This window comes from Amblyraja radiata, chromosome 28, assembly GCF_010909765.2.
Source record: "Amblyraja radiata isolate CabotCenter1 chromosome 28, sAmbRad1.1.pri, whole genome shotgun sequence".
Classification (NCBI taxonomy): Eukaryota; Metazoa; Chordata; class Chondrichthyes; order Rajiformes; family Rajidae; genus Amblyraja; species Amblyraja radiata.
Genome location: NC_045983.1, coordinates 34,437,268 through 34,462,168, shown reverse-complemented (window position 1 = coordinate 34,462,168; position 24,901 = coordinate 34,437,268). Strand labels below are relative to the sequence as shown.

General features: G+C 48.0%; 1 protein-coding gene across 1 annotated transcript in view; it reads left to right on the top strand.

Annotated features, from left to right (window-relative positions):
* Positions 1 to 24,231, top strand: part of efcab5 (EF-hand calcium binding domain 5) — a 55,552-nt gene extending 31,321 nt beyond the window's left edge. The window contains exons 8-19 of the mRNA XM_033045537.1: positions 775 to 849; positions 2,506 to 2,720; positions 4,684 to 4,840; positions 8,859 to 9,145; positions 10,065 to 10,234; positions 12,565 to 12,784; positions 13,739 to 13,891; positions 14,662 to 14,768; positions 18,049 to 18,299; positions 19,378 to 19,598; positions 22,700 to 22,796; positions 23,993 to 24,231. Of these exons, the coding sequence (XP_032901428.1) occupies positions 775 to 849; positions 2,506 to 2,720; positions 4,684 to 4,840; positions 8,859 to 9,145; positions 10,065 to 10,234; positions 12,565 to 12,784; positions 13,739 to 13,891; positions 14,662 to 14,768; positions 18,049 to 18,299; positions 19,378 to 19,598; positions 22,700 to 22,796; positions 23,993 to 24,231 (2,192 nt within the window). The remainder of the gene's footprint in view (positions 1 to 774; positions 850 to 2,505; positions 2,721 to 4,683; positions 4,841 to 8,858; positions 9,146 to 10,064; positions 10,235 to 12,564; positions 12,785 to 13,738; positions 13,892 to 14,661; positions 14,769 to 18,048; positions 18,300 to 19,377; positions 19,599 to 22,699; positions 22,797 to 23,992) is intronic.
* Positions 24,232 to 24,901: the final 670 nt, after the last annotated feature.

Here is a 24,901-nt window from a genome sequence, read left to right as displayed (position 1 = left end):
AGCAGAACTAGGCCATTCGGCCCATCGAGTCCACTCTGCCATTCAATCATGGCTGATCATTCTTTCCCTCTCAACCCCATTCTCCTGCCTTCTCCCCATAAACCCTGACACCCGTACTAATCAAGAATCCATCTATCTTTGCCTTAAAAATACACAAATCATCCACAGTCTTCTGTGGCAATGAATTCCACAGATTCACCACCCTCTCACTAAAGAAATTCCTCCTCGTCTCCAGAAGTCCTATAATTCTGAAGCTGCGATCTCTAGTCCTAGACTCTCCCACTAGTGGAAACATCCTCTCCACATCCACTCTATCCAGGCCTTTCACTGTTTGGTAAGTTTCAATGAGGTTCCCCCTCATTCTTTACATTTATACCCAGCCAATTAACCTACAAACCTGCACGTCTATGGAATGTGGGAGGAAACCGAAGATCTCAGAGAAAACGCACGCCGTCAGGGAGAGAACGTGCAAACTCCGTACAGACAGCACTATCTGCGATCTAAGGACCTTCAATATTTTACTTCAAAGCCAACTATACCAATATAATAGGTACACAAAAGGCTGGAGAAACTCAGCGGGTACAGCAGCATCTATGGAGCGAAGGAAATAGGCGACGTTTTGGGCCGAAACCCTTTGGGTTTCGGCCCAAAATGCTGCTGTACCCGCTGAGTTTCTCCAGCCTTTTGTGTACCTTCGATCTTCCAGCATCTGCAGTTCCTTCTTGAACACGTATACCAATATAATTGTGTGTTTTAATTGACTTTTTCTTGCAGGTGACATTCCTATTGGAATACCTTCTCATAATTATATCCGTGAAGAAGAGGAAGCGAGATTGTCGAAATTTCCAGGTATTGTAACATTCTACCCAGATTAGATTCTTCTCCAAATTTAGATAAAAGCAGAATGGATGCAAGGGTCAAGAGTGTGTCATTGTTGCATGTACCGATTATAGAAGAATGAAACTCTTACTTGCAGAAGCTTCATGCAACAACCCACAGATAATATCTTTATATTTTTAAATTAATTACCATAATAATACGGGAGCTAATACCATGGGAGTCCATGTTACAACCAAAGACACAGTCCGTAGAAGATCACAGTTGCTGAGGTCAGTGTTGTGCAGTGTTCAAGAGTCTGGTGGTTGTTAGGAAGAAGCTGTTCTTGAACCTGGAGGTCACAGTTTTCAGTCTCCTGTACCTTCTTCCTGATGGTAGCAGTGAGATGAGAGCGTGGCCAGGGTGGTGTGTGTCTCTGATGATGCTGGCTTCCTCTTTGAGGCAGCGCCTCCTGTAGATCTCTTCGATAGGGGGATACGAAGAAATCAATGGCAATGAAACTAGTTCTAGACATTAAATATACTTGTTCTAACTTCTGATGGATCAATTATGCAATATTATACAAAGGATCTCAAGGAAGGTGCAAATCTTCCACTTTTAGTTCCTAAAGTTGAATTCTGCTTCACTTCTGATCCAGCACATCTAAAGTCCTCTTGCAATGGAGGAGGCCCAGGACATAAAGGTCAGCGTGGGAATGGGAATGAAAATGGTTGAGGAATGTTTTGGTAGGAAAAAACTGCAGATGCTGGTTTAAATCGAAGGTAGACACAAAATGCTGGAGTAACTCAGTGGGACGGGCAGCATCTCTGGAGAGAAGGAATGGGTGACGTTTCAGGTCGAGACCCTTCTTCAGACTGAATTATTGGAATATTTTAGGTAGCAAATATAAATAAATGATTTATTGTCTATTTAAGTTTGCATGTCTACTTCATGGTTCTTTAGACCTTAGAGATACAGCACAGAAACAGGCCCTTCGGCCCACTGAGTCCGCGCCGACCAGCGATCCCCGCACACTAGCACTATCCTACAAACTAGGGACAATTTACAATTTACAGAAGCCAATTAACCTACAAACCTGCACGTCTTTGGAGTGTGGGAGGAAACCAGAGCACCCGGAGAAAACCCACGCAGGTCAAGGGGAGAACGTACAAACTCCGTACAGACAGCACCCATAGTCAGGATGGAACCCAGGTCTCTGGCGCTGTGAGGCAGCAACTCTACCGCTGCTCCACCCTATTGGAATGTATTGGAATCTTTTGGATAGTGAATACAAATAAATTATTCAATAGCATATTTTAGTTTGCATATCTAGAGTCATAGAGTGAAACAGCGTGGGAACAGGCTCTTAGGCCCAACTTGCCCACACTGGCCAACATGTCCCATCTACACTAGTCCCACCTGCCTGCGTTTGGTCCATATCCCTCTAAACATGTCCTGTCCATGTACCTGTCTAATTGTTTCTTAAATGTTGCTATAGTACATATGGTTCTTTAGACTTTGATTTAAGATCACAACTACCCTGTATTGCATACAAGAATTCGAGGATCGCTGGCCAGCATGGAATCGGTGGGCCGAAGGGACTGTTTCCGAGCTGTATCTCTAAACTAAACTAAGTAAACAGTGCTGCCTGGGTCAGAGAGGTTAATCTTTCTCCTTGGCTTCATCCAGATCTGACCACCATCATCTTGGATCTGCAGTCTCACAGCCTTGCGCTGCACACGAGTCCCTTCAAGCGGAGGTTCAAGAATATTGTGCAGTTTGTGCAGCTGATGGAGGTATATGTGGGCAAAAGTACCTCCACCTCGACCAAGGAAAACCTGATCGAATTTATTCAGGCGACGTATAAGGAAACCAAAGAGGAAAAATTGGAAAACATAGCTCAGGTAATTCCCACAAATCTTTCTTGTTGCCGTCTCTGTTAACTTCAGCGTGTAGAAGGGAATGTTGTGCTATTTTAGTGCAATACTCGTACCCAGTTGAGTTTAGTTTATCGTCGTGTACCGAGGTACAGTGAAAAGCTTTTTTGTTGCGCGGTGACCAGTCAGCGTGGAAAAAGGCGTAGAATGAGGGTCAGCCATTTAGTACTGAGATGAGGAAAATCGTTTTCACCCAGAGAGTTGTAAGTCTGTGGAATTCTCTGCCACAGAAGGCAGTGGAGGCCAATGCACTGGATGTTTTCAAGAGAGAGTTAGATTTAGCTCTTGGGGCTAACAGAAACATGGGATATGGGGAGAAAGCAAGAACGGGGTACTGATTTTGGATGATCAGCCATGATCATATTAAATGGTGGTGCTGGCTCGAAGGGCCAAATGGCCTACTCCTGCACCTATTTTCTATGTTTCTATGTCTATGTTTCTACATAAGGCCCTTTGGCCCAACTTGCCCACAACGACCAACATGTCCCATCTACATGTCCCATCCCCACCTGCCTGCGTTTGGTCCATATCCTTTCAAACCTCTCCTATCCATGTACATGTTTAAATGCTTCTTAAATGTTGGGATAGTCCCTGCCCCAACTACCTCCTCTGGCAGCTTGTTCCATACACCCACCATCCTTTGTGTGAAAAAGTTACCCTTCAGATTCCTAGTAATCTTTTCCCCCTCACTTTCAACCGATGTCCTCTGGTTCACTGGTTATTGATCTGGGCAAAAGACTGTGCGTCTTCCCGATCTATTCCTCCCATGATATTATATACTTCAATAAGATCACCCCTCATCCTCCTGCGCTCCAAAATAATAGAGACCCAACCTGCTCAACCTCTCCCTGTGGCTCAGACTAATTGATTGGACTATCAGACCCTCGGATTATCCTTGATCGGACTTTGCTGGCTTAACCTTGCACTAAACGTTATTCCTTTATCATGTATCTGTACACTGTAAATGGCTCGATTGTAATCATGTATTGTCTTTCCGCTGACTAGATAGCAGGCAACAAAATATTTTCACTGTACCTTGATACACGTGACAATAAACTAAACTAAACTATCTTGTGATGTTCACCACCGGAAATTGGAGGAGCAGCACCTCATATTCCGCTTGGGCAGTCTGCACCCTAGCGGCATAAACATTGACCTCCAATTTCCGGTAGCCCTTGCTGTCTCCTCCCCTTTTCAGCTCTCCCTCAGCCCTCGGGCTCCTCCTCTTCTTTTCACCTTTCTTCTCCCCGCCCCCTCCCCCACCCCACATCAGTCTGAAGAAGGGTTTCGGCCCGAAACGTCGCCTATTTCCTTCGCTCCATAGATACTGCTGCACCCGCTGAGTTTCTCCAGCACTTTTGTCTATCGTGTGATGTGTTGGCTTTGGCGTTGGCTAAACTGTGGAGATGGGAGGCAGTGGACAAGGCATTTTTGAAAAGGTTTTTCCTTTCTTGAGGGGGGTGTCGGGAGTTATGGAGAGAAAGCAGGAGAATGGGGTTAAGAGGAAAAAAATATAGATCAGCCACGAGTGAATGATGGAGTAGACTTGATGGGCCGAATGGCCTAATTCTGCTCCGATGACTTATGAACAGCACGGTGGCGCAGCGGTAGAGTTGTTACCTCACAGCGCCAGAGACCCGGGTTCGATCCTGACCATGGGTGCTGTCTGTACGGAGTTTGTACGTTCTCCCCGTGACCTGCGTGGGGTTTTCTCCGAGATCATCTGGTTCCTCCCACACTCCAAAGACGTGCATGTTAATTGTAGGTTACTTGGCTTGGTGTAAATATTAAAATTGTCCCTAGTGTGTGTAGGATCGTGTTGGTGTGCGGGGATCGCTGGTCGGTGCGGACTCAGTGGGCCGAAGGGCCTGTTTCTGTGCTGTATCTCTAGACTCTAAACTGCCTCATTCATCATTGTTTCTGTTTGCAGGCAAACCAGGTAGCTCTGCAAAACACCCACAAGATCATCCTGGACGCACTGTTTGAGAAGTGGGACAACGATGTCTCAGGACACATTAAGCTGCGAGAGCTCACCGAACTCATCAGTAAATACAAGGATGGAACGGAACGCAACTCCTTAAAGAGAGGTAGGAACACTGATTTGCCAAGTTGGCTTATTGTAGATGAATCTCTTTCATGTCAGAGTCAAGAGAGTTTTATTGTCATGTGGCCCAGATAGAACAATGACATTCTTACTTGCAGCAGCACAACACAATGTGTAAACATAGTACTCTGTAAATATAATAAACGAGAAAAAAAAATTCAGTGCACACATGAAAAACAAACAATAATAGTGGAAAGATAATAATAGCTCGGAGCTTATTTGGAGGTTGTAGTGTTTAATAGCCTGATAGTTGTAGGGAAGAAGCTGTTCCTGAACCTGGACGTTAGGTTTTCCGGCACCTGTACCATCTTCCCGATGGCAGTGGTGAAATGAGTGTGTGGCCAGGGTGGTGTGGGTCTCTGGTGATGCTGGGTGTCAGGGGTTATGTGGAGAAGGCAGGAGAATGGGGTAAGGAGAGATAGATCAGCCATGATTGAATGCCAGAGTAGACTTGATGGGGTGAATGGCCTAATTCGGCTCCTAGAGCTTATGATATAGAATATAGAAACACTCTACTGGACTGTTTGTGAGAAAATAATTTCACTGTGTGTTTGCACTTCACTCAAGTGGCACTAAAGCACCGTTGAACATTGAATCTTTGATATTACAATGGCCTCCAATACAGAAATCTGTTTCTGGGCCAAAGCTAGAAATTATTGCAGCTGATGAGAAATTATACACCAGTTTGTGATTGAAATTGTCCCAAACTGTATTATAGGGAGTCACAGAGTGATACAGTGTGGAAAGAGGCCCTTCGGCCCGACTTGCCCACACTGACCAACATGTCCCAGCTACACTAGTCCCACCTGCCTGCGTTTGGCCCGAATCCCTCTAAACCTGTCCTATCCATGTAGCGGTCCGAATGTATATTAAATGTTACAGTCCCAGCCTCAACTACCTCCTCTGGCAGCTCGTTCCATACATCCACAACCTTCTGTGTGAAAACGCTGCCCCTCGGGTTCCTATTAAATCTTCTCCCACTCACCTTAAACGTATGCCCTCAGGTTCTTGATTCCCCTACGCTGGGTAAAAAACTCTGTTACTCTCTCAATAAAATTCCACTCAAAATGTTATACACATCTATAGGATCAGCCTCCTGTGCTCCAAGGAATAGAGTCCTAGCTTGCCCAACCTCTCCCTATAACTCAGGTCCTTGAGCCCTGGCAACATCCTCATAAAGTTACTATTATTCACGGTGGCACAGCGGGTAGAGTTGCTGCCTCACAGCGCCAGAGAACCCAGGTTCGATCCTGACTACGGGTGCTGTCTGTACAGAGTTTGTACATTCTCCCTGTGACGGCGTGGGTTTTCTCTGGGTGCTCCAGTTTCCTCCCACACTCCAAAGGCGTACAGGTTTGTAGGTTAATTGGCTTGGTATAAATGTAAAATTGTCTCTAGTGTGTGTAGGATAGTGTTAGCGTGCGGGGATCGCTGGTCGGTGCAGACTCGGTGGGCCGAAGGGCCCATTTCCACGTCTCTCCAAACTAAACTAAACTAATTTATTTGTTTCATAGCATCTTGGTTTTCCCACGACTTTTCCTGCCCTTATATAGAAAATCATTCGGATCGTGATGTTTGCAATTGTCTGCATTTGTAAGTTCATATTTCAGGCTAAAGGTCTTACGATTGGGAATAAAAGAAGGATCAGAGGATATGGTCACAGTGGGAGATTTATTAGATACAGCTGCTGAGTTCAGACATTTTTTACCGTGACAAGACTTGTATCTACTTTAGTTTAGTTTAATTTTAGTTCAGATATACAGCGCGGAAACAGGCCCTTCAGCTCACGGAGTCCAAGTCAACCAGCGATCCTCGTACACTAACACTATCCTACACACACTAGGGATACCAAGCCAATTAACCTACAGACCTGGACATCTATGGAGAGTGGGAGAAAGCTCACGGGGAGAACGTGCAAACTCCGTACAGACAGCACCCGTAGTCAGGATTGAACCTGGGTCTCTGATGCTGTGAGGCAGCAACTCTACCCGCTGCACCACCGTGCTGCCCTGTTCCTTACAAGTGTGTGCTTGGACGACTCTCATTCTCACCCCCCTGAAAACTTTGTGTGTTTTAAGTCAGAATGAGTGGATTGATGCAATGCTGGGGATGAGTGGGTTAAAGTGCGATGAGCGTTTGTCAGCACTGGGCCTCCACCCGCTGGAGTTTAGAAGAATGAGGGGGGACTTCATTGAAACTTACTGTTTAGTGAAAGGCCTGGATGGAATGGATGGGGAGAAGGAATGGGTGACGTTTCAGGTTGAGACCCTTCTTCAGACTGAGAGTCAGGGGAGAGGGAGACAGAGATATGGGCTGATCAAAGCAGACGATGATAAGCAAATGTTAGAACTAGGGTAGGGGGGGAAGGGAGAGAGAGGGACAGCGAGGGTTACTTGAAGTTCGAGAAATCAAAATTCCTATTGCTGATAGGCACAAGATGCTGGAGTAACTCAACGGGTCAGACAGCATCTCTGGAGAGAAGGAATAGGCGATGTTTCGGGTCGAGACCCTTGTTCCACTGGGTTGTGAGCTGCCAGAGCGAGAGGCTGTGAGAAAGGTGTGGAGATTTCCAGGCCTCTGCCAGAGATGGTGGGGAACCAGGATATCGACAGCACATTCCTGTAACTGCGTGGTCACAGACGCTGATAATCCTTCGTTCCACTCTCCATTGTATTACACAGCTGCTGAAGTTCCCAGACGCACTGTTTTTGGCCGGCTGGAAGGAAGTCCAACAGTCATAACGACTCCATCCCTGAAATCACAACGGGTGACATGGGCGGCACGGTGGTGCAGCGGGTAGAGCTGTTGCCTCACAGCGCCAGAGACATGGGTTCTATCCTGACCACGGGTGCTGTCTGTATGGAGTTTGTACGTTCTCCCCGTGACCGCGTGGGTTTTCTCCGGGTGCTCTGGTTTCTTCCCACCCTCCAAAGACGTGCATGTTTGTAGGTTAAATGTCTTCTCTAAATTGTAAATTGTCCGTGGTGTGTGTAGGATAGTGTTAGTGTGCGGGTGATCACTGGTCGGAGTGGACTTGATGGGCCGAAAGGCCTGTTTCCGTGCTGTATCTCTAAACTAAAGCCGAATTAAACTACAGATGCTGGAATCTTACAGCATTGTAGTTTAGAGACACGGCACGGAAACAGGCCCTTCGTCCCACCGAGGTCGCGTACTAATACTATCTTACACCCACTAGGGACATTTTATATTATACCAAGCCAATTAATCTACAAACCTGCACGTCTTTGGAGTGTGGGAGGAAACCAAAGATCTCAGAGAAATCCCACGCAGGTCAAGGGGAAGACATGCAAAGTCTGTAAAGAAAGCACTATCTCTACCATCTACTACTGCCTTAAAAATACCCATTGCCTTGGCCTCCACAGCCATCTGTGGCAATGAATTAAACAAAACTTCTCACAGGTAATTTTTCCTGCGCTGTGGACAATATGGGCGCTGTGTTTTGCCGAGCTATTATAGGAAAGATATTGTCAAGCTTGAAAGAGTTCAGGAAAGATTTACGAGGATGTTGTCGGGACTAGAGGGTGTGAGCTATAGGGTGAGGTTGAGCAGGCTGGGTCTCTATTCCATGGAGCGCAGGAGGATGAGGGGTGATCTTATAGAGGTGTACAAAATCATGAGAGGAATAGATTGGGTAGATGCACAGAGTCTTTTACCCAGTGTAGGGGAATTAAGGACCAGAGGACATGGGTTCAAGGTGAGGTGGGAAAAGATTCAATAGGAATCCGAGGGGTAACTTTTTCACACAGAGGGTGGTGGGTGTATGGAACAAGCTGCCAGAGGACGTAGTTGAGGCTGGGATTATCCCATAGTTTAAGAAACATTTAGACAGGTACATGGATAGGACAGGTTTGGAGGGATATGGACCAGGTGCAGGCAGGTGGGACTAGTGCAGCTGGGACATTGTTGGCTGGTGTGGGGGAGTTGGGCCGAAGGGCCTGTTTCCACACTGTATCACTCGATGACCCGCGTTTGCCCCACAGCCCATCACAAGCTGAAGCTCTACCGCAAGTACTACTCGGACAACCCCGCCCTGACCAAGTCAGAGTTCAACGTGTACATCGAGACGCTGGTGGCTGAGATCTCGGGCAAGGAGGACGACTTTGAGAACCTGGTCACGTTCCTGACGGCCAGAAGTGAACAGAACTGCCTGGAGAGAGCACGTCACAGGGCCAGGCGCAAATGGTTCTACGACATCAAATGGGCCGCAGTCACCTCCAGCTCCAGCATGGAACCCGTTTATAAAGTTGTCTTCCAATCTCTTTATAAGGTACGACCGAACAGTGGTCCTGGGCCGGCGGGACTGACATATGATGAAAGAATGGGTCGACTAGGCTTGTATTCACTGGAATTTAGAAGGATGAGAGGTGATCTTATAGAAACATATAAAATTCTTAAAGGATTGGACTGGCTAGATGCAGGAATTTTTTTCCCGAAGTTAGGGGAGTCCAGAACCAGGGGTCACAGCTTAAGAATAAGGGGTAGCTCATTTCAGACTGAGATGAGAAGAAACTTTTTCACTCAGAGAGTTGTGAATCTGTGGATTTCTCTGCCAGAGAAGGCAGTGGAGGCCAATTCACTGGATGTATTCAAGAGAGAGTTAGATTTAGCTCTTAGGGCTAACGGTATCAAGGAATATGGGGAGAAAGCAGGAACGGGGTACTGATTCTGGATGATCAGCAATATTAGTGCAATAATAACAATAATAGTTCAGAGCTTATTTGAGGTTGTAGTGTTTAATAGCCTGATGGCTGTGGGGAAGAAGCTGTTCCTGAACCTGGACGTTACAGTTTTCAGGCTCCTGTATGTTCTTCCCGATGGTAGTGGTGAAATGAGTGTGTGCCCAGGGTGGTGTGGGTCTCTGTTGCTGGGCGCCTTTTTGAGGTAGCGACTCCTGTAAATCCCTTCGATGGTGGAGAGATCAGAGCTGGTGATGGACTGGGCAGTGTTCACAACTTTCTGCAGTCTATTCCGCTCCTGGGCATTCAAGTTGTCGAACCAGGCCACGATGCAACCAGTCAATATGCTCTCTACTGTACACCTGTGGAAGTTCAAGAGAATCCTCTCTGACATCCCGAATCTCCATAATCTTCCCAGGAAGTAGAGGCGTTGATGTGCTTTGTTTATACTTGCATCAGCGTGCTGGGTCCAGGTCTACCCTTGTAATGGGACAAATTTTCCCGTGACAGGACACGGAAGCGCACGGTGACAACAAGAGAATCAGCTCGTCCATTGCCCTGCTGAGGCACAATTACCACAGACCAGACAGGGGTGAGGTCTTCCTACACTATGTGGCATGCACAGTGGAAGATGCACCTTATGTACTAAACCAGGCACTGTACAGAGATATGGGTGTAAGGTAAGTGTGGGCCTTTAATACATCGCGCCTCCACTCCCAACCCTGACGTCTATCAACATAAAATACTGGAGTAACTCAGCGGGACAGGCAGCATCGCTGGAGTGAAGGAATGGGTGGCGTTTCTGGGTCGAGACCCTTCTCCTATTACTTGTGGACTTATGGACTTGCATTGGGGATTTTGTGGGACTAGAGTCAAATAGTGAATGGACCGGATAGAGTGGACGTGGAGAGACAGTTTCTAATAGTGGGAGAGTCTAGGACCAGAGGTCACAGTCTCAGAATTAAAGGATGTACCTTTAGGAATGAGATGAGGAGGGATTTCTTTAGCCAGAGGGTGGTGATTCAATGGATATTTTTAGATTGATTCTTGATTAGTACAGGTGTCAGGGTTTATGGGGAGAAAGCAGGAATATGGGGTTAGGATGGAGAGGTAGATCAGCCATGATTGAATGGCGGAGTAGACGATAGGCCCGAATGGCCTAATTCTGCTCCAGTCACTACTAAAGTCAGTGGGTCAGGCAGCATCTGTGGAGGGATTAGACAGTAGATGTTCTTGGCCGGGACCCTTCTTCATACTGATGGTGTAAGAGGGAGAAAACTAGAAAAATGAGGTGAGGGTGGAACAACGCTTCTCTTTTGCAGCTTTCTCCTCTTTACTCCAGTCTGAAGAAGGGTCCCGACCTGAAACGTTTGTCCATCCACTCGACAGATGCCGTCTGACCTGCGGAGTTCCTTCAGCACTTTGTGTTTGTCTCAAGATTCCAGCATCTGCAGTTTAGTTTAATTTAGAGATACAGCGCGGAAACAGGCCCTTCAGCTTGCTGAATCTGCACCGACCAGCGATCCCCGCACACTAACACTATCCTACACACACCAGGGACAATTTACATTTATACCGAGCCAATTAACCGACAAACCTGCACGTCTTTGGAGTGTGGGAGAAAACTGGAGCATCTGGACGAAACCCATGCATGGGGAGAACGTACAAACTCCGTATAGACAGCACCCGTAGTCGGGATCGAACCCGGGCCTCTGGCGCTGTGAGGCAGCAACTCTACCGCTGCGCCACCGTGCCGGTCCCTAGTTGAGCTCATTGATTATCAGTCTTATCCATGCATCATTAGCCTGCCAATATCATTGTTTTGTTTTTTACACAGAGAGTGGTGAATCTGTGGAATTCTCTGCCACAGAAGGTAGTTGAGGCCACAGTTCATTGGCTATATTTAAGAGGGAGTTAGATGTGGCCCTTGTGGCTAAAGGGATCAGGGGGTATGGAGAGAAGGCAGGGATGGGATACTGAGTTGGATGATCAGCCATGATCATATTGAATGGCGGTGCAGGCTCGAAGGGCCGAATGGCCTACTCCTGCACCTATTTTCTATGTTTCTATGTTAATAGACACAAAATGCTGGAGTAACTCAGTGGGACAGGCAGCATCTCTGGAGTGAAGGAATGGGTGATGCTTGGATGTTTTGTGTCTATCTTCGGTTTAAACCAGCATCTGCAGTTCCTTCCTACACAATGTTTAAGAAAGAACTGCAGATGCTGGAAAAATTGAAGGTAGACAAAAATGCTGGAGAAACTCAGCGGGTGAGGCAGCGTCTATGGAGCGAGGGAATAGGTGACGTTTCGGGTTGCGATCCTTGCAGGTGAGGCGGCATCTATGGAGCGAAGGAATAGGTGACGTTTCGGGTCGAGACCCTTGCGGGTCTCGACCTGAAACGTCACCTATTCCTTCGCTCCATAGATGCTGCCTCACCCGCTGAGTTTCTCCAGCATTTTTGTCTACCTTCCTACACAATGTAATTGTTAAGATCGCTATGTGAATGACGGTCACTTGAGATGCGGTTTCTAAGAAAGATGGTGAAATAATAATAATAATAATGGATGGGATTTATATAGCGCCTTTCTAATACTCAAGGCGCTTTACATCGCATTATTCATTCACTCCTCAGTCACACTCGGTGGTGGTAAGCTACTTCTGTAGCCTCAGCTGCCCTGGGGCAGACTGACGGAAGCGTGGCTGCCAATCTGCGCCTACGGCCCCTCCGACCACCACCAATCACTCACACACATTCACACACATTCACACACAGGCAAAGGTGGGTGAAGTGTCTTGCCCAAGGACACAACGACAGTATGCACTCCAAGCGGGATTCGAACCGGCCACCTTCCGGTTGCCAGCCGAACACTTAGCCCATTGTGCCATCTGTCGTCCCATAAGGAAATAAGGAAAGGTTCCAGGTTCTGCAGCCCCTTGAGTTGGGCCAGCGACCTGTTGGTGCGGTGAGTGAGCTTGTGTCTGTGTTGCTTGCCGCTTTGTGCCACAGTTTTGCGGTGGTGGACGAGGGAAGGCCGCTGCACATCTACAGGGTGCAGGATCACAGCAAGGTCCACTTCTGGAACTGCCACCGGGAGAGGACGGAGGGGTCGTTCCTGGCCATCCCCATCAAGGACCACCACAACCGAGTGTTCGGAGTGATGGGGATCGACACGCTGAGGGACAAGTGTGGCAAAGTGTTCACCGCTCACGAGATCAACTTTTATCAGGTGCGTGGCCCCCGCACGCGGGGAACGGCCGGGCTGACCCCCCCGCTGACTTCTGTGAAACCTGGTTAACGTCTCCGAAAGAGCAAAATGTATTAAAAAATGGAAAGTCGGTGTTTGCCTTCTCCTAACATTCCCGTTAAGTCAAGAGCGTTTTGGTGTCATAAGTCCCAGAACAATGACAATAGACAATAGGCGCAGGAGTAGGCCATTCGGCCCTTCAAGCCAGCACTGCCACTCACTGTGATCATGGCTGATAGACAATAGACAATAGGTGCAAGAGTAGGCCATTCGACCCTTCAAGCCAGCACCGCCATTCAATGTGATCACGGCTGATCATCCCCAATCAGTACCCCGTTCCTGCCTTCTCCCCATATCCCCTGACTCTGCTATCTTTAAGAGCCCTATCTAGCTCTCTCTTGAAAGTATCCAGAGAACTGGCCTCCACCGCCCGGCAGAGAATTCCACAACTCTCTGTGTGGAAAAAGTGTTTCCTCGTCTCCGTTCTAAATGGCTTACCCCTTATTTTTGTGGCCCCTGGTTCTGGACTCCCCCAACATCGGGAACATTTTTCCTGCCTCTAGCGTGTCCAAACCCTTAGTAATCTTGTATGTTTCAATAAGATCCCCCCTTGTATGTTTCAATAAGAGTATACAAGCCCAGCCGCTCCATTCTCTCAGCATATGACAGTCCTGCCATCCCGGGAATTAACCTCGTACATGACGTTCTTGCAGCAGCACAACAGAATATTAAAAAATAGTATTGAACCCGGGTCCCTGGCGCTGCGAGGCAGTAACTCTACCGCTGCGCCACCGTGGCGCACCAATGACTCTTATGACTTAGGAATGTATGAGCTTGTGAATTCGTAGGTGCTAACCTATACCATTGCAACTCTGCCGCTGCCCTCAGAAAATGGCATATTAGTCAGGGGAATGACGGGTGTAATGTGTTTACTAGGGCATCGCGAAGGCGTTCAGCATCGCCTACCACCATGTCCGTCTCCAGAGCAGCATTCTGCGGGCAGTGGACAGCGCCATGATGTGGCTGTTCAACATCAGCCCCAGCATCCAGACCGGCATCACATATCTCGTGGAACCGACCACCACCAAGGTAGTCCATCACTTCCCTCACAAGCGTTTTTAATGAGTATCTTCAGGCCCAGCTTAATCATTTTAGTTGTAGATTTAGAGATACAGCGCGGAAACAGGCCCTTCGGCCCGTCGAGTTTAGTATTGAATGATTTATTGTCACGTGACAAGTCACAGTGAAATTCTTTGCTTGCAAAGGTATGCAAATAGTGGCCACAGGAAGGGCACTTACAAAGTTACAAATTCCCCCCCCCCCCCCCCCCTGTGTCATGTCCCCCTTTGTTCTTTCCCCCCCTCCCCTCTCGTCAGAGCGGTCCCCCCACGCCAGTCCTCCTTCGTTCATTCCCCCGGCAGTGGCGTCCTCACTTCCACGTATCCGTCCTCATCTGTCGGTCAGTGCCATCATCGACCGTCGCACCGACCCCTCCACTCTCGCCGCACGGTTCTCTCCAGATGGCTCCGTGGCGCTGACCAGCGATCCCCGCACACTAACGCTTTTCTATACACACTAGGGACAATTTGCAATTGACCTACAATGTTTGGAGTGTGGGAGGGAACCGGAGCACCCGGAGAAAACCCACGCAGGTCACGGGGAGAACGTAGCAGGTCACGGGGAGAACGTACAAACTCCGTACAGACAGCACCCGTAGTCAGGATGGAACCCGGGTCACTGGCGCTGTGAGGCAGCAACTCTACCGCTGCGCCACCGTGCCTCGACAGTGATTATTATGACATAGGAAGGTATGAGCTTGTGAATACATACCTGCTAACCTATTCCATTGCCCGTCAAAGGAATATGTTTTATGCAAGACGATGACGTCTGAAAACGACCCCATTGAGCAATGGTCCGATGTTCACTCTCCCCCGATGATTCTCAACAGAAAGGACAACTACTTCAGGTCAGACACTAACTTTTGGTTGAAGGTACACAAAAAAGCTGGAGAAACTCAGCGGGTGCAGCAGCATCTACGGAGCGAAGGAAAAAGGCAACGTTTCGGGCCGAAAGCGAATGAAAAAGGCAACGTTACCTATTTCCTTCGCTCCATAGATGCTGCTGCACCCGCTGAGTTTCTCCAGCTTTTGTGTACCTTCGATTTTCCAGCATGTGCAGTTCCTTCTTAAAAACGTTTGGTTGAAGATGGACACAAACAGCTGGAGTAACTCAGCAGGACAGGCAGCATCTCCGGAGAGAAGGAGTGGGTGACTTTTCAGGTCGAGACCCTTCTTCAGTTCCTACACTAACTTTTGGTTTATTGTTGTCACCTGAACCGAGGCTACAGTGAAAAACTGTTTTGCGCACTTATCTCATAGAGTCTATTTTGCACGGCAGTAAATTTCATCAAAGGTTCAAGATATGCAGTAAAGTGCCTTAACCTGGAATCCCCGTGTTCCGTTCCTTTCATATTTAATTGACTTGTAGGGAATGTGAATCGGGTCAAACTGAAACAGATGCCACAAAATGCTAGAGTAACTCAGCAAGACAGGCAGCATCTCTGGAGAGCAGGAATGGGGTCACCAACAGCATCTGCAGTTACTTTCTACACAAAACTGTGTCTCTGCCTCAGAGGGCGGTGGAGGCCAATTCTCTGGATGCTTTCAAAAGAGAGCTCTTAAAAATAGCGGTCAAGGGATATGGGGAGAAGGTAGGAACTGGGTACTGATTGTGGATGATCAGCCATGATGTCAGTGAATGTCGGTGCTGGCTCGAAAGGCCGAATAGCCTACACCTGCACCTATTGTCTCTTGAAAACAGATGTCATTTCATTTCAAGTTGATCATCCCTTAATAGAGTCACAGAGTGATACAGCGTGGAAACAGGCCCATCGGCCCAACTTGCCCACACTGCCCAACATGTCCCACCCAGCTACATTAGTCCCACTTGCCTCAATTTGGCCCATATCCGTCCAAACCTACCCTATCCATGTGCCTGTCTAAATACTTCTTAAATGTTGTGGTAGTTCCTGCCTCAACTACCTCTTCCAGCAGCTCGTTCCATACACCCACCTCCCTTTGTGCGAAACAGTTGCCCCTCGGGTTCCTAGTAAATCATTCCCCCCTCACCTTAAATCTCTGTTTAAGAAAGAACTGCAGATGCTGGAAAAATCAAAGGTAGACAAAAATGCTGGAGAAACGTCACCTATCCATGTTCTCCACAGATGCTGCCTGACCTGCTGAGTTACTCCAGCACTCTGTGAAACGTCACCTATCCATGTTCTCCACAGATGCTGCCTGACCCGCTGAGTTACTCCAGCACTCTGTGAAATGTCACCTATCCATGTTCTCCACAGATGCTGCCTGACCCGCTGAGTTACTCCAGCACTCTGTGAAACGTCACCTATCCATGTTCTCCACAGATGCTGCCTGACCCGCTGAGTTACTCCAGCACTCTAGCTTACATTTAAACTAGATACCAATCTGAAGAAGTGTCCCGACCTGAAACGTCACTTATCCATTTTCTCCAGAGATGTAACAAAAAGGAACTGCAGATACAGGTTTATACCAGAGACTTTAAATGTTGCCCCTCCCAACTTAAATCTGTGCCCTTTAGTATTTGATGTATGCATTCTAGGATTGTTCTGACTGTCTACCTTATCTATAGTGCTCATAATTTTATATACTTTTACAAGGTCACCCCTCATCCTCCGACGTTCCAGAGAAAACAATCCACGCCTGTCCAACTTCTCCCTGTAGCTAATCCCCTCCAGTCCAGGCAACATTCTGGTAAACCTCCTCTGCACCCTGTCCAAAGCCTCTGTATCCTTCCTGTAATGTGGCCACCAGATCTGCACACAATACTCCAAAATGTTGTCCATGCGATCAGATAATATTATACAAGCAAGTCAAACTAGCTTACAATAACTCAAACTAACTCCAGTACAATAGGTAGAACAAAGGGGAAGATACAGGGTGCAGAATATGGTTCTCAGTATTGTAGCACATCAGTTCCATTGATAAAATCCAATGTGGTAAAATATGATTGGAAGATTTAGAATAGTTACTGCCTCAGAGGAGGCCGGTCCTCTGGATGTTTTCAAGAGAGCTAGATAGGGCTCTTAAAGATAGCGGAGTCAGGGGATATGGGGAGAAGGCAGGAACGGGGTACTGATTGGGGATGATCAGCCAAGATAACATTGAATGGCAGTGCTGGCTCGAAGGGCCGAATGGCCTACCCTTGCACCTATTGTCTAAACTAGATAGAAAAGAGATTTAAAACAGAGTGATTGTATCGGATGATAGTTGATCATCCTTTAGACTCTGGCAATACAGCGTGGAAACAGGTCCTTCGGCCCACTGAGTCTGTGCCGACCAGCGATCGCTCTATAGGCACTAGCACTATCCCACACACAATCCCACAATTGACCTACAATCTTTGGAGTGTGGGAGAAAACCGGAGCACCCGGGAATAACCCACTCGGGTCATGGGGAGAGCGTAAAACTCCGTGCAGAGAGCACCTGTAGTCAGGATCGAACCTGTGTCACGGGTGCTGTGAGGCAGCAACCCGACACTGCACCACTGTGCACTGGGAAGAGCATGCTCAACAGCGCCACACTGTGGTGACAACTTCCCATTACGTTGAGTTCCACCTGCCATTGTGTGAACTTCTGTGCTCTGTACAATTATTTTTTTCCTATATTGCACTTGGATAGTAGATTTAGGTTTTTTTCCAGATTTGTAAGATTTTTGTAGGGTAACTTCAATTTTTGAAACAATGTTCTCATGGGCCAGTTCATAGAAACATAGAAAATAGGTGCAGGAGTAGGCCATTCGGCCCTTTGAGCCTGCACCGCATTCAATATGATCATGGCTGATCATCCAACTCAGTATCCTGTAACTGCCTTCTCTCCCTTTAGCCACAAGGGCCACATCTAACTCCCTCAGATCACCAGCACGAAACTTCTGATCGGAAGTGTTTAGCTTAGGGATACAGCACGGAAACAGGCCCTTCAGCCCATCGAGTCTGAGTCTGAGAAACTTATTGCCTCATAAGTTCATAAGTAATAGGGGCAGAATTAGGCCATTTGGCCCATTAAGTCTACTCCGCCATTCAACCATGGCTGATCTATCTCTCCCTCCTAACCCCATTCTCCTGCTCTCTCCCCATAACCCCTGACATGGTCCTGCCTGTTGTCCAATAACAGTGCACATTCTAACTCATCTTCAATGTTCTTCACACTCAGAAACTACCTCTTCAGATGTGCTGACACCTCGGAAGTAGTCTTCTCATCGACGTATAAAGGGAAGAGGGTGTGTGTGCCTCTGCGCGGCAGAGATGGGATAACGATGGCCATCCTTGACATTGACCTTGGAACCGAGCATGAAATTGTGGCTCACGAGTACAGGAGCATGCTGAAGATGCTGGACATCCTCAACAAGACCTGCTCCATCATCGTGCAGGGATCTACTGACCCAGAAGGCAGTTTGGACATTGGTAATCTGCCCACCCTCCTCTGTAGAGTTGAATTACAATTAAAATATCAGGTTAAGTGCTCAATCAAGAAAACCCAACCCAAAGTATAGAGTCACAGTGATACAGTGTGGAAACAGGCCCTTCAGCCCAACTTACCTACACTGCCAACATGTCCCATCTACAGTGTACCAGTCCCACCTGCCTGCATTTGGTCCATATCCCTCTAAACCTATCCTATCCATGTACCTGTCCAAATGTTTCTTAAACGTTGTGACAGTGATAATAACTCTCGGTCAATAATGTGGCAAGTGTATGGGGTCTGAAGAAGGCCCTCGACCCAAAACGTCACCTGTCCATGTTCTCCGGAGATGCTGCCTGACCCACTGAGTTACTCCAGCACTCTGTGAAACGTCACCTATCCATGTTCTCCACAGATGCTGCCTGACCCGATGAGTTACTCCAGCACTCTGTGAAACGTCACCTATCCATGTTCTCCACAGATGCTGCCTGACCCGCTGAGTTACTCCAGCACTCTGTGAAACGTCACCCATCCATGTTCTCCACAGATGCTGCCTGACCCACGGAGCTAAGGAAATAGGCAACGTTTCGGGCCGAAATCCTTCTGGAAATAGGCAACGTTTCGGGCCGAAACCCTTACGGGTTTCGTCCCGAACCGTTGCCTATTTCCTTCGCTCCATAGATGCTGCCTGACCCGCTGAGTTACTCCAGCAGTCTGTGAAACATCACCTATCCATGTTCTCCAGAGATGCTGCCTGACCCGCTGAGTTACTCCAGCACTCTGTGAAACGTCACCTATCCATGTTCTCCACAGATGCTGCCTGACCCGCTGAGTTACTCCAGCACTCTGTGAAACGTCACCTATCCATGTTCTCCACAGATGCTGCCTGACCCGCTGAGTTACTCCAGCACTCTGTGAAATGTCACCTATCCTTGTTCTCCAGAGATGCTGCCTGTCCCGCTGAGTTACTCCAGCACTCTGTGTCTATCTTTGGTATAAACCTGTATCTGCAGTTCTTTATTATGACATTTTCTAACACAAGCATCTTCTTTCTTTCACTTGCTGTGTGGTTCTCTGCAGAATTTGATAATGAGTATGAAGGCCGAGAGAAGGTGTTGTTCCATGAGCTAATGTTGAAGGAATTGATTGAAAATATCAGGAAACTGAATGAACAGGATGTTGCAGAGGTCATGGCGTCAATTGACCCTCCACTGATGGTCCATAAGGTCTTCAAAATAGTGTTCCATCTCATGAAACCAAACATCACTGTGGAGGGCCTCACCTGGAACCAGTTGAAGGAGGTAAGCGACAAGCTGCATCCACAAGCGTCAGGTCGGCACAGTGCCGCAACGGTTTACTTTAGTGGACTTTAGTTCATTGTCACGTGGACCGAGGTACAGTGAAAAGCTCTTGGTGCTTGCTAACCAGTCAGCAGAAAGACAATACATGTTCACAATCGAGACATTCACAGTGTACAGACATATGATCAGGTAATAACGTTTAGTGCAAGGTGAAGCCAGCAGAGTCAAGAGTATTTTATTGTCATATGTCCCGGATGGGACGATGGAATTCTCACTTGCTGCAGCACAACAGAATATGTCAATATGTAAACATTGTATATAACGGGGAAAAAAGAAACTCTTCAATAAATAACAAATATAGTGCAAATAACAAATAATAATATAGCCTTTTGCAGTTCGGAGCTCAGAGCTTATTCGATGTGTTTAATAGCCTGATGGCTGTGGGGAAGAAGCTGTTCCTGAACCTGGATGTTACAGTTTTCAGGCTCCTTCTACCTAATGGCAGTGGTGAGATAAGTGTGTGGCCAGGATGTTGTGGGTCCTTGATGATTTTTGAGGTAGCGACTACGATAGATCCCTTCGACGATGGGGAGGTCAAAGCCGGTGATGGACTGGGCAGTGGTCACAACATTTTGTAGTCTATTTTGCTCCTGGACGTTCAAGTTGCCGAACCAGGCCACAATGCAACCAGTCAGAATGCTCTCTACTGTGCACCTGTAGAAGTTTAGGAGAATTCTCTTCGACATGCCGAATCTCCGTAATCTTCTCAGGAAGTAGAGTCGCTGATGTGCCTTCTTGACAATTGCATCGGTGTGCTGGGTCCAGGAAAGATCTTCTGATATATGCACGCCCAGGAATTTGAAGTTACTGACCCTCTCCACCATCGTCCCGTTGATATAAACAGGATTGTGGGTCCTCATCCTTCCCCAACTAAAGTCCACAATTAGTTCCTTGGTCTTACTGATGTTGAGAGCCAGGTTGTTGTGCTGGCACCATTTGGTCAGTCGGTCAATCTCACTTCTATACTCTGACTTGTCCCCATCTGTGATTCATCCAACCACAGTGGTGTCATCGGCGAACTTGATGATGGAGTTCGCACTATGACCGGCTACACAGTCATGAGTATAGAGTGAGTACAGCAGGGGGATGAGCACGCAGCCTTGAGGTGCTCCCATACCGATTGTTACTGAGGATGAAGTGGTTCCTCCAATTCGAACAGACTGTGGTCTGTGGATGAGGAAGTCGAGGATTCAATTGCAGAGGGATGCGCAGAGGCCCAGTTCTGTGAGCTTGGTAACCAGCTTGGTGGGGATGATGGTATTAAACACCGAACTGTAGTCTATAAACAACAGCCTGGCGTAAGTGTTTTTATTGTCCAAGTGGTACAGTGCGGAGTGGAGAGCCAGTGACATCGCATCCTCCGTTGACCTGTTGTGGCGGTTGGCGAATTGTAGTTGGTCGAGGTTCTTGTTGAGGTAGGAGTTGATGTGCACCATAATCAACCTCTCAAAGCACTTCATCACCACAGACGTTAGTGCCACTGGTCGATAGTCGTTGAGGCACGTCACCTTGCTCTTCTTGGGCACCTGTATTATTGATGCCCTCTTAAAGCAGGTGGGAACCTCAGACCTCAGACGTGAGAGGTTGAAAATGTCCGTAAAAACTCCCGCCAGTTGGTCTGCACAGGTTTTGAGAACTCGACCGGGTATACCATCAGGTCCAAGCGCTTTCCGAGGGTTCACCCCCCTGAAGGATCTTCTGACGTCGACCTCTGTGACTGTGACTGTAACACCGTCAGAGCGAATAGGGGATCGGGAAGGCACATCAGTGTTCTCCCGATCGAACCGTGCGTAGAACGCATTGAGCTCGTCAGGGAGTAAAGCTTCGCTGTAGTTTGAGCCGCCTCCGATAACTATCAAAGATAGTCCAATAATAGTTCAGGACCGGTAGGGCTGCTGCCTCAAAGCGCCAGAGACAAGACCTCGGGTGCTGCCTGTGTGGAGTTTGCATGTTACCCCCTGTGACTATGTGGGTTTTCTCCGGGTGCTCCGGTTTCCTCCCACTTCCCAAAAACGTGTGGGTTTGTAGGTTAATCGTCCCTCTGTGTGTAGGGAGGGGATGAGAAAGTGGGATAACACAGAACTAGTGTCAACGGGTGACGGATGGCTGGCATGGACTCGATGGGCCGAAGGGCCTGTTTCCATGGTGTTGTTATCTTTAAAATATCCTCCAAAACCAGAACAAATGGAATTGGAAAGTTGATGTTTGTCTCCCTCTGCTGGCAGTTCACAACCTAGAAACCAAAGAGTCAGAGAGTTGTACGCACGGAAACAGGCCCTTCGGCCCACCTTGTCCATGCCAACCAAGTTCCATATCCCTCTAAACCCTTCCTATCCATACATCTGTCCAAATGTCTTTTAAAAGTAGTCATTATATCGGCTTCTATAGCTTCCTCTGGCAGCTCGTTCCAGATACGGACTACCCTCTGAGTGAAAAGGTTGCCCCTGAGGTCCCTCTAAAATCTCTCCCTTCTCACCTTAAGCCTGTGCCCTCTAGTTTTAGAATCCTCTACCTTCTCCCCATAACCTCTGACACCCATACTAATCAAGAATCTATCTATCTCTGCCTTAAAAATATCCATTGACTTGGCCTCCACCGCCTTCTGTGGCAACGAATTCCACAGAATCACCACCCTCAGACTAAAGAAATTCCTCCTCATCTCCTTCCTAAAGGAACGTCTTTTAATTCTGAGGCCGTGACCTCTAGTCCGAGACTCTCCCACTAGTGGAAACATCCTCTCCACATCCACTCTATCCAAGTCTTTCACTATTCGGTAAGTTTCAATGAGGAACCCACTCATCCTTCTAAACTCCAGCGAGTACAGGCCCAGTGTCATCAAATGCTCATCATCTGTTAACCCACTCATTCCTGGGATCATTCTTTTAAGCCCTGTATTTTTAAGGTGGAGATTGACTGATTCTTGATAGTGTTAGTGCATGGGGATCGCTGGTCGGCACGGACTGGGTGGGCCAAAGGGCCTGTTTTCTCTAAACTAAATTAAATGTCGACACTCAATGGCGTTTTGATTTCTCTCCTTGCAGCAGCTCAATTATGATTTGATTCAACAAATCTGTGACTTTAATCCCATCACCACGATCTCTAAGATGACAACATACCTTCTCCAACAGTACTTTAAAGGTAAGACCTGCCGAGAATGGTATTGAGTGGATTTCAGATGCTTCACGACCAGAATGGTGCCCGGTTTAAAGGGTCTCAGCTCGAGAGAGATGAAGGGAGGGGAGGTGGTGATGGTTAGGGAGTGGGGTTGGAAGCGAGGGTCGGGGAAGAGGGGGGAGGCACCCCGAAGGTCAGAAGTTGGGGCACTCCCCGCCCCCTCTTCCCCGCCCCCACACCCCCCTACTCCATCTTCCCCCTCCTCCACCCCCCCCCCCCCCCCCACCCCGCCTCCTTTTCCCCACCCCTCCTATCAGGAGTGCCTGTTTTGCTGAAGTCTAAAATGGCTATTTTTTACCCGGAGGATAAGGGCATAGGAGTTAAGGGGACATAGAGCATGCAAACAGGCCCTTCGGCCCCACTTGCCAATGTTGACCAACATGCCCCATCGACACCAGTCCCACCTGCCAGCGTTTGGCCCATATACCAGGGAGAGGGAGTGTCCATTGAGTAACTTATTTTCAATTCGGCAAAATAATTGTGTTCATCTCAGTATCCCACGGACACAAGGGTTGATGTGGCTGGAAGACAGACACAAAGTGCTGGTGTAACTCAGCGCGACAGGCATCATCTCTGGAGAGAAGGAATGGGTGATGTTTCGGGCCTACACCCTTCTTCAGACATGTTAGGGGGTGGGAGATTGCAACCTTCACGTGGTCCACCTGTTTCGACGAATGCAATCAACCTGGCATGCACATACAGAAGATCAAACAGAACAAAGGTACATAAAAATGCTGGAGAAACTCAGCGGGTGCAGCAGCATCTATGGAGCGAAGGAAATAGGCAACGTTTCGGGCCGAAACCCTTCCGGGTTTCGACCCGAAACGTTGCCTATTTCCTTTGGGTTTCGGCCCGAAACGTTGCCTATTTCCTTCGCTCCATAGATGCTGCTGCACCCGCTGAGTTTCTCCAGCATTTTTGTGTACCTTCGATTTTCCAGCATCTGCAGTTCTAAACATCAAACAGAACAAGTTATCTGACAGCTTTAGCAAGAAGAGATGTTAGCACGCAGTGTCATCTTGCGACCACAAAGGGGTGCTGGGCTTCATGCCACAGCCACAGTAAATTATCCTAATGGCCTGTCCCCGCTGACTGACCCCAGCATTTTGTGTCTATCATTTTGAAACCACTAAACACTCCTCCCTGCGTGTGTTTTTCAGATGTCCGACCTGATGAAGTGTGGAACTATGGCTGCCATATTGTCTACTATCTCTATAACTGGTCGTACCTCTGCTTCACACTGATGGAGGTGAAATCCAACCTAAGACACTTCTATCGACCACCCTCTGTGTGCCACTTGGCTTCATCTTTGGAGAAAGGTTCTGAAGACACACTGTCTGGGAGGAAACCCATTCTCAGTGAAAGATTCCAAAACCCTGCAGCTGCATTTAATATTTAAATAAATGCCTGCTTGTTTCATTCATGATGCCTGTCAGCGCTCACTGAAAACTGTGCTGTGTGTCGTGCAACTAATACTGACATGTCAGTGAACCGAACTTGCTGGGAAGAAGCTGTTCTTAAACCCAGGGGTCATGGTTTTCGGGCTCCTGTACCTTCCCGATGGTAGCAGCGAGATGAGAGCGTGGCCAGGGTGGTGTGGGTCACTGATGATGCTGGCTGCCTTTTTGAGGCAGCGCCTCCTGTAGATCCCTTCGATGGTGGGGAGGTCAGTACCTGTGATGGACCTTCGATGGTGGGGGGTCAGTACCTGTGATGGACCTTCGATGGTGGGGAGGATCAGTACCCAGTCTCTGTAATCTCCTTTGTTCCTGGGCACTTGAGTTGCTGATCTAGGCCGTGAGGCAACCAGTCAATATGCTCTCCACTGTACACCTGTCGAGGTTCAATGAAGTATTCGGCAGCTTTATAAACCTCCTCAAACATTGGGTAGAGCTCTGCCTCACAGCGCCAGAGACCTGGGTTTGATCCTGACTACGGGTGCTGTCTGTATGGAGTTTGTACGTTCTCCCTGTGACTGCGTGGGTTTTCTCCGGGTGCTCCGGTTTCCTTGAACGCTCCAAAGACGTGCAGGTTTGTTGGTTAATTGCCTTCTGTAAATTGTCCCGGGT